The 14,080-nt window shown below is 47.6% G+C and overlaps 1 protein-coding gene across 4 annotated transcripts in view; it reads right to left on the reverse strand.

The window, feature by feature from the left end:
- The window catches only part of ITGA9 (integrin subunit alpha 9), a 353,430-nt gene that overhangs the window by 258,895 nt on the left and 80,455 nt on the right, over positions 1 to 14,080 (reverse strand). For all 4 annotated transcript variants that reach the window (XM_077865823.1, XM_077865822.1, XM_077865824.1 and 1 more), the window contains exon 15: positions 9,311 to 9,471. In XM_077865823.1, coding sequence (XP_077721949.1) covers positions 9,311 to 9,471 — 161 coding nt within the window. The remainder of the gene's footprint in view (positions 1 to 9,310; positions 9,472 to 14,080) is intronic.

Here is a 14,080-nt window from a genome sequence, read left to right on the forward strand (position 1 = left end):
CCTGCTCAGCGGGGAGTCTGCTTCGCCCTCTTCCCCTCCCCGCACTCGTGTGCTCATTCTCTTTCTCCCTATCTCTTTCTCTCAAATAAGTAAATAAAATCTTTTTTAAATCCTTTAAAATCATATCTCAAATACCAGGACAAAACCAGTAAGACAGAACACATTATCATGTGCGACTTCAGAAAAATATTAGTGTTATAAGGGTATGCATAACATACTAAACCCAGAAAACTGTCTCTTAAAATGAAAATTTCACTCACAATTGATAAAGTACAAGAAAAAAGCCTATGATAAAACTTTTAGTGTCAATGCCATGGCTCTGTATTTATACCAGCCTTGTTTCCAGGGAAAAAAAGGTGAGGTGGGCAAAGCCACTATATTAGAATGATTGTACCTTCCTTTACCAGTCATAAGGTCTTCTGTGGCACTATCCAAATGCAGACTTCATTCGACCCAACAAAGAAATCAATAGCCAAATGGTACCCAGAGAGGACATCAACACCCATGTAGAACATCTACCCCTCCACCCCCTAAATTCGAGATCCCTCCCCAGTTTGCTCTCCAACTATGCACGATGCAGTCTCTTGGAGGAGGTGGTCAAAGTATCCACACTCTGGGGGTTGGCTTTAGGCACGGTCTCCAGAGCCCCACCTCCAGTTCCTTAGTGACATCTGGATGACCAGAGTGCACCACATGAGCAGCTTTACAACTGAGCTCAACAATGATGGCAGTTCCCCATAGATCAGTTCAACCCACCTGAGGTTGAACTCCCCACTTACCCTGCCCTACTTTCTAGCATGACTTTAGCACACATTTGGGCTACCTATGCCACCTCTGGCCAAAGAGGACCTGCCAAAGGGACAAAGCTAAACTGCAGGAATGAAGAAAGATATCCCCAGTTTTCCTTGGGCACTCCACAGCTGAAAGGCTCATCCTCCCTAAAACATATGTCCAAGGCCACCTCAGGGACTACCAGGGCCCCTCCATCTGTCGTCTTCAGGGTCCCTATCAAACCCTCAACCAGAACACTACAGGCCTGAAACAAGGAAGACGAAATGGCTGAAGCTGGAAGGGACATTTCATTCCTGTTTAAGGGCCATCCCCCTTTCCAAGGCAGGTTAAGGGTTTTCCGAAAAGGGATCTGAACCACATCTAGAGAAGGAAACTGAGATTACTAATCTACAGACTCCAGGTGAAGTCAACGTGAAGCTGGCATTTAGAAGATACCCTGGAAAAAAAAAAGATCCCCTGGCCAGGTTAAATAAATAAAGGGACAGTCTTTCAACAGGATACCATACAGACATGAAAGAGAGCAGGGAAACTGCAGACACCAATATGGAACAACTCTCAGGATCCTTTTTTTTTTAATTTAAATTCAACTAGCCAACATATAGTACATCATTAGTTTCAGAGGTAGAGTTCATTAATTCATTAGTTACATAGAACACCCAGTGCTCATCCCATCATGTATCATCTTTAATGCCCATCACCCAGTTACCCCATTGCCCCCCACTTCCCCTCCAGCAACCCTCAGTTTGTTTCCTAGAGTTAAGAGGCTCTCATGGTGTGTCTCCCTCTCCAATGACTTCCCAAGATCCATTAAAAAAAAATAAGTTTGATTGAAATATAGTTTACATACAATAACATTTACCAATTTTAACTAAATGCTTTGATGAGCTTTAATAAATGTATTCAATCATATAACCATCACCACAGTCATGATCCAGAATATTTTCAACACCGTGAAAAGGTTCCTCTTGCCTCTATGCAGTTAATCATTCCCAACCCTCCCCATCCCTGGCCCCTAAAGCCACTGATCTGCTTTCTGTCTCTGTGGTTGGCCTTCTCTACGTTGTCATATAGATGGAACTGTTGTACTACTAGCTTTTTACGTCTGGTTTCTTTCACTTAGCAGAATGCTTTTGAGATTCATCATGTCATTGCACACACATGTGTATATATATATATATATATATATATATAATCGCATGTTATATGCATGTGTATATACACATTATCGTGTACATTGGTAGTTCACTGTCATTGCTGAGTAGTATTCCATTGTACAGATTTACCAAAATCTGTTTATCCATCTAACTGGACATTCTAAAAGAAAAAAGCAAGTTGCACAACAGTGTGCCACGGCATGCTGCCATCCATGTATAAAGGGGATGTGTGCACACAACTTTGTGTATTTATTGACAAACATGCAGAAAATTGGGATCGTGGTTGTCTCTGAGTGGCTAAAAGATATCCTTTCTCTGTATATCGTTTAGTACAGTTAAAAATGTTTTTGACAATGCACATACACTATCAATTCAAATAAATAAGTTTTAAGATGACTTCCTCCATCTAAGGTCTGCATCCCTTTTCTCCAAATATTAGAATCTTTTTTTTAAAGCTATTTCTTTGACTTATCAAGATGAGGTTTAACAAATCACTTTCCAGATAAAACAAATTTTTGTTTTCCTTCCTCCCCTTCCTCATGGAGTTCTTACACACTCCAACTTAATCTCCTTTTACTATGTGCTTCATAAACTTAAGAAAATTAGAGCCTCTGATATCTGACCACTGCATTCAGTAGAGCAAAGGCCCTGCAAACTCCCAGCCTGTCACATGAAGCTCAGTCCAAAGGCATCTCATTGGGTGTGAAAACAGAAACAGACTGGACCACCTGGGCAGAGCCCGAGGCACGACCTCTGGGGAGACCTGGTGGCCCGAGATGCCCTGCCCTTTGCCAGGCCAGGCCGACCATCTGTTCCCACAAGCAACAAAAGAGCTGCAGTACGTTAGGTCTGAACTCCCTTGAAAAACCCTCCAGCAACATAAAAGCACAACTGCATGAACATCTGCAGCTACCCAGGAAAGCCAATGCGCATTCATATTCCCTTGTCTGGTGTGGGGTGGGGGGTGGGGGTTCCCCTTGTTACATTAATCCTCATTCTTGGCTCTTTTAACAATGTCTGACACATGGCTTCGCTCACTGAAAGTTTTCTGAAGGCCTCTAGAGGCCTGATCCTCAGAGCTGGGAATGACGTAACTGACCCCATGTTCCATCGTGCCTGGGCTTCTCCCCACCATCCCCGTAGAGACTCAAGCTGCTGCACTGCTCCCCAGCTCCTGAAGAGGTGCTCACCTGCCCAGCACACATGAGCATCTGGCTCACAAGGGCTGACTTCTCAAGGCATCGTGCAGGACTTGAGGCCAGAGCATGGCTCTCACCCTAGTAAACACACACAGGCCAGAAAACAATGGAGCAATGACAGATCATGCTAATTCAGTCTTCAGCTTGGGCCACGCATCCACAACTCTTCCACCTCACACCACCACCTCCCATCCCAGCAGCAGCAGGTTCCCAGGGAGGTGGGAAGGACCCACCCTAACCAGATACCCCCTGGGACCTCTGTCTCCAGCTAACCAAGGAGTCACTTCAACAAGGCGCGCTTGGACGAGCATTTGTTTTGTGCCTATCATCCCCAAAGCAGGAATCAGGCGGCATGGAGCACGTTCCCAGGAGACAGGCAGCTGACAGTGGCATCTCTGGGGCCCATGACAATGCCCAGCTGTGGACTGCTGGGGCCTTCAGCAGGCAAGAAAGGTGAGGTGTATTCAATCAAAGCAGAGCATGGCCAGGCCTTCCCAGACAGGGCTCAGGACATGGTTTTCCATGGCACTATATCAGGACCCACATATATGGAAAGTTATTGCCCAGTCAATACCCTTCCAGTCCCTCTGATTGCATCAGGGGGAAAGTTCAGTACAGTTGCCAGTACATCTTTAACACTTCCCTAGCACTCCATCATCTCCCCTTCTCACACACAGGAAGAGTGGGTGGCTTGTCCACAGACTGGCAAACAATGAAATCCAGTTAGAGTTTGAGGACACTGTTGTGTCTTCAATGCGTTTACTTTTATAGTTACTTTCTGTTTGGCACATAGTAGTTGGTTTCTGCCTACAGGAGGGTACAAAATTTCTGTTTCAAATTATTTTATTGTAGACAAAAAAGTCAGCTGATTTAAAGAAAAAAATATGAAATAAGATACCAGAGGAGCTGTGTGTTTAAGATTTTTTTAAAAATGCAAAAATCATGTAAGGGGTATGTGGTTGTACATACTTCTGACAAAAACTGGGCCTCTGATCACTGAGAGGCCAGGGACGCTGGGGTTCTTGGGGGTGAGCCCGAGAACCCTGGAATGGAGTCAGTCTACCTTGACAAGAGCCCAAGGCATGTGTGATGGGGTATGGAAGATGAGGCTAGAAATGTAAGCCAAGGCCAGGCTGTAGAAGCCCTGAGGCTGAGTAGACATGCGAGGGCTTTCCCCTGCAACTGGGGAGACACCCCCCCCCCCCCCCCCCGCCAAGACACCTCCAGCCCACATCACTAGAAGGAGCTGATTTCCAAAACTGGGCTGGTCTGGGGAGGAGAGAAGATAAACTGGGGCACATGGACTCTGAGACAGAGAGGCCAGGGAAGAAGCCTACACTACGTCAGCTCTGTGGGCCACAGTGAGCCCCTGAGAATGGACCTGGCACCCCCAGGAGGATGGGGCTTATTACAAAATTCTGTACGTCCTGAAGGCCCCATCAGGGCTGAGAAGGGAACAAAGCATGGGACAAAACACAGCTAGCCTGGGAGGCAGGTGTTAGCTCAAACAGTCTTCTACGGTAGAGATACTTATCACCATATATGGAAGGAAAACTTCTAGGGAAAAGGAAGGGAGAGAGGGAGAGGAAAAAAAAGGGGATTGGAATAGGCTTAAAGTGTGTGGGGGGGAACCCTAAAGATAGCCTAAACAAAACACACCCAGCCCCTAGCGCCTGCCTCACAGTCTGCTAGCCATATGGTATGTGATAAGCCGGAGCACTTTTATTTACCTTCCGTCACTGTCTACAAAGCCAGCCCATGAGAAGGCTCCACTTGCACCAGAGGCTACACCATGCCCTCATGCTCAGATGACCAGTTCCCAGTCCAGTCCCCAGTCCCTGCTCTAGGAAGCCACCTGCTGCCACTCCCTCCCCACCGTGTTGCCTGCCTCAACTCCCACAAGAGCCACCGCCTCCCCAGCTGTTTTTCCACAATGGACAAACCAGGGCCAGGCCTACTGCCTCCTTGGCCAGCTGGGCCATTGGGCCACACCACATACAGTCAGCCAGCTCATTAGTGTCTGCCTTCACTGGTTGCCTCGGCCATTCACCAGGGACCTCTGCTACAGCCCAGACAACAACTGGTCAATAAACTTTCCTGGTGGCCATAAACACTCAGCCACCTGAGCGCCACTTAACAGGGATACTGTCTCTTGAACCACAAAGGCCACAGAAGTGTGTGCCTTCCTGATGCATCCCACCATGCCCATGTATATATACCGGCAAGCACCAGCCTGAACCAGTGTGTCACACAAGGTCACAGTCAAGCCAGAGCGTTACAAGGAGAACTATGTTCCGTCCTCACTGATAGGGGACTCTCCCAACAGCAAGGTCAGGGGAGAGGCAGCTGGCCCCTCCAATGCCCCTTGGCTTCTGATTCTTGGGAAACTGCCAGCTGATGGCCTTCCTCCTTTGACTCTACTTGTAAATCTTGGCACCTATTTGTTCTGGCTCCTTGCTTTGCAGAGCATGGTCCGTGGATCAGAAGCATGGGTGTGATGGGGGAGCTTGTTAGAAATTACCCCAGATCTGCTGCATCAGGGTCTGCACTCAACACTTCACATAGGCCCTTGGTGACTGTGCACACACTGAAGTCTAAGAGGCCCTTGCAAACTGACTCATGAAGGTGTAAGTCGGCCTTTCGCCTAACCCACTCTGCTCCAGGTGAAGGAAGGCGTCCGTTGTGCTACCATTTGGCCTCTCTTCCCATGTAGATTTCTTGTTTGTGCCACACTTTTTAGTTTCTTTTCACCATCTGCTCCTAATCATTAAAATAAAAATCCCCTCAACACCTATGAAATGAGTCTTGACCCATTCCAAACAAGGCAGCAAGGTAGAGTCACAGATTTATGGGCTAGTGAAGGAGAAAGGGGCCCCATGGTTCCCGGCCCCCTACTATGGAGTGGAGACTCTCCTTCCCATGTTCGGGCTTAGAACTGGAGGCTTACAATAAAGGTGAAGCAGGTTGCCCAGGACCACGTGACAGACCAGCCAGACCTGCCCCTCGTGGCCTGTGCCACACGGGAAAGTGCTTCACGAATGGGAGCTCAGGAGCAACTGCTCTCTCCAGGACTTGCGCAAGCAGCAGGAATGAGGGCCTTTATAAACTACAAGGCAGCTCTGTAATGTGTCTCAAACCTTAAAATGCTCTCGCTCTGGACAACAATTGTGTCTCTATCCTCTATATCGCCACTGTGTGTATGAGAAAACAGCCAGGTACCAATCATATCCAAACTTCTCCAGGTCCAATGTACTGGACTGCTCTCTTGCTCTCCCTGAAAAGGACTCAATCATCACATATTGCCATGTGCTTGCTCAGTGTTCCTGAGTTGCCCTCAACCCTCCAAAATCTTCTGACCACACTACCTTTCTTCTTAAAAGCCACAGTTCCATGTGTTTTTAGATATTTTTATTCTTTTTTGTGTTCTACACAATGACACAGAGGTAGAGGGAAGTGATGCTTCAATATGAGGGAACCCTTTACAATTAAATCTGCAACTATACATATTTATCTCACATGCTGGTAAAAAATCCCCAACATTTATGGAATAGGACAAATCATATCATGGAAGAACTAAGAAAGCTCATGAAGAAATATAACTGAGTATGAAAGTATTATACTCTTGGAGTCTTTGCATCCTTCTCTTCTGTGTGTTTAGGTACAACTCATTGTCTCCTTGGAGAAACATGTCCCTTTCCATCCAGGAATTCTGCTATCTGTTCCAAGGCTGTGCTCACATAGCCATCCAGGCAAGCCACTCCAGAATTTCATTCTAGCACAACTGGTGTCCAGTGATTTGCTTTAAAAACTCCTTCAGGGTGGCTTCCACAGACTCACCCTCAGGGAGCGAGGAGCAGATCTCCTGGCATCCTGGATGCCAAAGAGCGCATCCGCATGGGGATGTGTGGGGGACCAGCTGCCCCAGAGACTCAAGAGTGTGTCCCCACCTGACCCCTTTGGGGGCTGTATAGCTCACCCAAGGGATGGGAACCCCTGTCAACCATGTTTTGATCAAATGGAAAAGTACCAAACTGTGGGGTGAAGGGTATCGGGATGGTTGAATCTTCTAACGGATGCTCAGTTAAATCTGAATTTTCAGATAAACAACAAATAATTTTTAGCATAAGTATATCCCATGCACTATTTGGGCTATACTTCTACAAAAAAAAAAAAAACATTTGCTGCTTATCTGACTTTGGGATTTAATGAGGAAGCCTTATGTTTATTTTCTAGACTCTGGCAGCCCTGGCTATCAGGAAGTAGCAAGACCTACAGCCTTGGGCAGCCCTGCTCTTCTTCCCGTTTACCCTCAGAAGGCACCACAGAAACAGCTCTGCCTCTGGCCAGCACATTATTGCTGTTCCCTGAGTGAACTCTGTAAAGGCCTGCAGGCACTTGGGGGCCCTATCTTGAGGCCACGACAAGAAAGTGAACCCTTCAGCCAAAGTGAAAAGTCACAACAAGACCTGAAGGAAAGCATCTGTGGAAGAGACTCAGCATGAGGAAGCCTGAAGGAAGATGCCTCACCACTGGGAAGTATGGAGACATCCAGCACAGGCACTTAGAGGTCTCGCAGTGTTCAGATATGAGCCTGTCCTGGGCAGCCTCATGCTTCCAAGGGCACCCATGAACCAATGTAATCTAAGACCTAGAGGCATGAGTGGCCGGTTGACGTAATAGAAGCACGGACCCCTTTATAAATGGCCTTCACCAGGGCCAGAGGGCAGCTGGTCTGGGCAGGCCCCAGCACGAGTCTTGGCAAGAGACATAGGCCAGCCCCATTGAAAAGCATCTCAGAGGCACGGACTCATGGGCTCTTGGCCAGACCAAGTGCCATGGATGTGTGTGGCATTTCTCTATATCCAATCCAGAAGTATCAAGAAGCAGCTGTTATTCTCCTGCTCTGGTACTAACAGCTCAATAACAGAATGAGATTCTAAGCTATGGACTATTTTTACTCTTGGCCAGAAAGCCACTGGCTAATATCAGGTTGAACTACATGAAAATACATTGTCCTAAGTCAGCAATGTTAGAATACTGACCATTCCATATGGCCCAAACAGACAGTAATGCTGAGTGCCTGCTGTGGGTCAGACTCCATGTCAGGTCCTTTAAGTATATGTGACCCTTTTATCTAGTTTTTTTAAAAGATTTTATTTATTCATGAGAGACACAGAGAGAGAGAGACAGAGACATAGGCAGAGGGAGAAGGAGGCTCCATGCTGGGAACTCGATGTGGGACTCGATCCCGGGTCTCCAGGATCATACCCTGGGCTGAAGGCGGTGCTAAACCGCTGAGCCACCCACACTGCCCTATGTGCCCATTTTAGAGATGCAAAAATCAAGACACACAGATGTCAGAGTACTGATCCAGCTGGACACACACCAGGGTCTGTGTGACTCCAAACCCCACATTCGTCTTAAGCACCATGTGCTGGGTACATGTAGGTCCTTCTATCTCCTGTGCTCTCTGCCTGTGGGTCAGTGCCTGGCTATCCCTGCAGCACCAGGCACCATCAGGATTCCCATCCTGCCAGCACCTGTCTACACAGAGGCCACTCTGTAGCTAATCAAAGCCTGACCTCCCAAATTAGCAAAGTATATTTAACAAACAATCTCAAGAGGGAAAAAACATTTGAAAGTTTATTTAGAGTAAGAGGGGAAAAGAGGCCAAAAAAAAAGCACTCCTAAAATAAACAGAAAGTAATCAAGGGATAAAAACCTAGTTTTTAAGTCCAACTAGTTTTAAAGCGCCTTAACCATGACTATGAGCTAACGTGTAGTAGACCACTGAGAAAGCCATCAGGTGCAGTGTGATCTAGCACCACTGCAGACCCGGTGTACTTCTGTGGTGTCCTCCGAGAAGACTACAGAGCTTCAAAGAGGGAGGAGGATGGAGAAGCCTCCCAAAAGGACAAACCAAGGTCAGGGAGTGTCATTGGTCTGGCCCACCATAACTCCCCCTCAGATGCTGAGGCCAACACAGTAAGATAAATAAAAGGGCTGTCAGGCTTCAACTTCAAAAGAAGAAACGAATGTTCTCCTTGTGAAATAAAATGTTAGAAGTCAGAGCATACATAACATACAATAAAGGTAGTTTCCACAAGTTCTAAATGAATATCCATCCACAGAGATCAAAGCTGGAGAATGAAAAAGAGGACTGACCTTCACGTGGGCCACGTAGTGATGACACGTCTCCTCCATGTAGACCAGTTGCAGCTTCTCTGTGATCTGACCCACGGACTCTCCTGGTAACACAAAGTAGACTCTGGGCAACTGGCCCTTTGCCTTTTTGGCCACATCAGCCGTCAGAATGTAATTGAGGCCTGCCAATAAATAAGGTCAAGACATCAGTGAGGACTCACGTGCAGTGACAAGGCCACCTGCACTCCCCCCCACAGGCTCACAAGCACACTTCGTATGCTACCTGGCCCCCCAGTGCACCGAGGACTGCAGCCCCAAGTCAACACCTTCTTGGAGACAAGCACGCAGCTAGCATCCTCACAGAACCAAGAGACAATGAGGCCGCCCCCTGCCTTCCTGGTGACGCTCCGTGGATCACATGTCATGGCTCCTCCCTGCCATAAAGCCCATGAGTTACCAACTGAGTCACCATTATACACATCAGTAATTAGCTGTACCCAGCACAGTCGGTGTCCTGAAAAGGAGACACCATGGTGAACCTACAGAATATTCCTAGAAGCTGCAGAAATTATCACAGCTGCTCATAATCCCAATTCTTATAAAGCAATGGGAAAAATGCCCAACACAAGGGAGCAATACCCAGCAATTCACGGATGTTGAGTTGTGCTCGATAACCACGACATCCCTCGGACCATGTGCCACCTCTCCCCCAAGCACCAACTATGTGCCAGGCACCATTATGGGGGCACAGGGCCTATATGTATGAGCAACCCAGGCGGAGCCCTGCCCTCCTGGCGCTTACACTCAGGGAAACTCCGACAGAGGCTAAAGCTGACTTTATTCCCAGGGAGCTGAGTATATGGATCACGAATGTCATAGCGCTTATCGTTTCAGTGGAACCGTGACCCCTGTGGGGCCTGTGCTAGGTGTACTGTGCTGCACTCCTGAAGAGAGAAACCCATTGCCTCTTCCTGAAATGTGTAATGTCAGATGGGAGAACCTATTGTCACACAATCTGAAACTTAAAAAAAATAAAAATAAAAATAAGTCACATTAGATAAACCCAAGAGGTTTGACTTTCTTAATTTCAGAGCCAGTCACCCTCCCTACAATGATGTGCTTTATTAGGCAGACCTATTTCACTGCCTTTCTGTACCACAGCAGGGATCAGCCCTCTGTGACCCTTTCTAGTTTTCATTGCTTTGTGGATTCAAGGGAATGTGGCATTTTTAAAGGGCGAGAGAAGGAACATTCTGTCCCCAAGATGACCAGATAAGGCTGCAGAGCCATGGGAAAACAGATGACCCTGCCCTGTCTCCAGAAACCAGCCCCTTAGTGCTGGGGCTCTTGCACCAGTAAAAAGCCGCTCACACCTGCCCACACTGAAGTATGAGAAGCAGGGCAGCAGGGATGGCTCCAGCTTTTAATAACATCAAAGGGATCAGCCACCAGGGGAGATACGAGCCAGGAGGGAGGAAAGTGACCAGGACAGGCTTTCTGCAGCTGCCACAGGGTGTATTTTGGATGCATTTAATGGTTTTCCTGGGTCTCTGCCATCTCAGGGATCTTGCCATGCCGAGCTGGCGGATTCCTGGTCAGCAAGGGCTGGTCTGCCCCAACTTGTTTACTTCAGCCAACGCTAATTGCCAAGGCAAGGCAGGGTCACCAGGGGGACCTGAGACCTGGATAGTCACAGGAAATGTAACAAAAAAGAAAAGAATGCATTTGGGAAGGTAACATGACAGAGAAAACACGAGAGCCGGGATGAGAGTCACACATGGACTCCTTTGGTGAGTGACACCAGGTAATGGAGCAGACACATAGAATGTGAAAGCTTCAGAACAATCTAGGGACCCTCCGGCTCAGAACCTTCATTTTTCAGATGAGGAACTGAGGCCCCAAAAGGAAACCAGACTTGCTCCACATCAACCAGACTTGCTCCAGGCCAAAGGGCCATTCACCACAGAGCTGAGTCTAGAACTCTCCTAACCTCCAGTGTGGGGCTATTCATTCCTACCACACTGGTTCTTGGTGCACTTTTTACATTTTTCAAATGCCCAGACAGCAGAACCAAATACATGCAGTTTTCCAGAACTGAACTCTGGCCTGTTTACTTTCTACTGATCACAATTTCCCCAAGCAACAGCCAAACAGTAAGAAAGGATTATAAATGGACTGTGTTTTCAAGTTCTGTTTGGCAAGTCCAGAGCTAGAGATGGACATTGCTGGAAGACCAGCCAGGCCACAGCTGGGCAGGGGTAGCTGCTGAGTGGGCCTTCCTCTGAGCAGCCCCTCCCTGGCCTTCCTCCCAGGTGCAAGAGCTGCCCTCCCTCGGGAAGGGTGGGCATGGGGAGAACAGAGGGTGTGAACCCTCTTGCCAGTGATGAGCTAGCTGAGCTCAAAGAAAACTGGGGGTAGAAATGATCACAGGAAGACAGAGCAGATAGTATCAGCGCCCCACCCATATCCTCTCGGCTTGTACCATTTCTCTGTTGTCCAGCCCAATTTGCAACTGCCAGCACCCACACCCCCCTTTCCTGAGAGCTTCTCTGGTGGCTCTACCCATATGCATGACTGACTAGAAGTGCCAGAGAACCAAAGTCGCTGCAGCAGACCTCAACACTGCAGGACCCCAGCTCCCTCATCCCTTAGGTGGAGTAACTCTAAGGGATGCTCTACATGGACTCTCAGGATTCCCCAGCAGGATTCAAAACAACACACCTTCTGTTTGGCTGCTGTGATGGTTTACTTTATGTTTCAACTTGACTAGGCTGCAGTACTCAATCTGGATTCACTGCAAAGGTATTTTTATTTTTTTAAAGATTTATTTATGAGAGAGAGGGAGAGCAAGAGAGCATGGCAGGGAGGTGGCAGGGAGGATCAGGAGAGAGAGAGAGAGAAAGCCTAAGCAGACTCCACACTGAGCAGAGAGCCTGACATGGGGCTGGATCTCACAACCCTGAGATCACAAGCTGAGCAGAAATAGTCAAACATGTAACTGATTGCGCCACCCAGGCATCCCTGCAAAGGTATTTAAATTGAGATTATGTTTAAATCAGTAGACTTCAAATAAAGCAGATTACCCTCCACAATGTGGGTGGGCCTCATCTAATCACATAAAGGCCTTGCGAGGAAAAGACTAAAGTCACCCCCAAAGAAGGAATTCTGCATTCAGGATGCCTCCAAACTACAATGTCAATATACACACATCTGATGGGTTCTGTTTCTCTGCGGAACCTGACACAGCTTCCTTCTCTTCCTGTCTCACTGTCACACTTTCCTACTGGTGCTTCCTGGGATTGACCACAGCCTGAATCAGCCATGTGCACCAAATCCTTGCCTTAGACTCTGATTCTGGGAGAACCTAAATTAAGATAGGGAAGGTCAGGAAAAGGGAATGGATTCAACCTTCAGTATGTGCCAAGCTCTGTGCTGGATACTTTTCAAACATCACTTTAGTCCTGTAAAACCCCGTATCACTGTAGAATCTCTGAACCAATATATCCCTCTTACAACTCAAAAGAGAACAGAAACAACTCACAGTTACTAGAAACTGAGCTGAGGATCACAACTACTGCTCTGTTCCAGGCAGAGCATGGGCATGCCAACAAGTTTACCCATCAGCTTTTTCTAAAATGTTAAGATATACAATCACAGACAGGCCGAATTAACCAATTCGCCAAGCGCAATCATTCTGGAAGCTTTTCACATCTCTGTAACTGCCTGCTTAAAGCTTCTTTATATCTGCCTTCTTGATTTAAAATTTACTTTGACATTTTAAATCACATAAAAAGAAGTCACTTCCGTATCAAACTCTTTCTTCTAGAAGAAAGCCACCAGGAGACTCACGATGGGAAACTCAGCCTGAGAAGGGTCTCATAGCTGCCAGGGTGGCAAGAAGTGCAGACCATGCTGGAGTCCTGAGTTCAACTGGCACTTTTAAACAGTACCTTCCCCAAGAGTGTCTGAAAGGGATCCCCTAAGAAGTGGAAGAGATGCTAGAGAAGCAGCCAATCAGCTGGCATGCTCCAGCAGCCCAGCCCTGTGGAGGATGGCTGCCCCTAATGCAAGCCAGGCCAGCCAGCCCCTGCCCAGGGAGGGTGCTGGTTCTGATTATCGCCTGCTCCCACCGCAAAGTCCACATCTTCAGGTTTTCCTTCTGGCAGCTTGTGTCCATGCCATGTCGAATGATGTCATGTTGATGGAAAAGCTGACCAGCCCCAAGTCATGTTGCAGCCTCCTCCTTTCCCTGCCCCCAGCTGGTTCCCAAGGGCCCCCCATACTGGCCTGTGCCAGGAGGGAGCCAGCTGTCTTGCATCAACTCGGCTCTAGTTGTGTCCCAGAAAGTTTTTGATTCATTCCCATTCTGTATCACAACATGATTTCAGCTGTGAAATTCTATTAATAAATCCTCCTCCCAAACTTACTGAGCTTCCTTTAGAGTCTCCCAAGAGAAGGGGGTAAAAGGATATTTTGCCCTTTACGAAGCTTTCTCCACCCTCCCCTCCCCAAAGGAACAAAGTGGTAATTATTAGACTAGGTCACTTCATTCCTCATATAACTTAGATTTGCCTCATTATCCCATCTCCATGCTGCTCAAGAGACCACAAGGAGCTCGGAGAACGTACTCTGTGTGTGAATGCTCTCTGGAGTGGAAATGCACCCCTAAAGCCAGAGGAAGGGTTCTGGGGACAAATCACCTGGTTTTAAACCTACTTCTGCTACTGGCTTAGATGACTTGGTGCCATCCCTCGGGATCTAGCTCCACTGCTTGTCCCCAGGCACAAGTGG

The sequence above is a fragment of the Canis aureus genome, chromosome 22, assembly GCF_053574225.1.
Source record: "Canis aureus isolate CA01 chromosome 22, VMU_Caureus_v.1.0, whole genome shotgun sequence".
Classification (NCBI taxonomy): domain Eukaryota; kingdom Metazoa; phylum Chordata; class Mammalia; order Carnivora; family Canidae; genus Canis; species Canis aureus.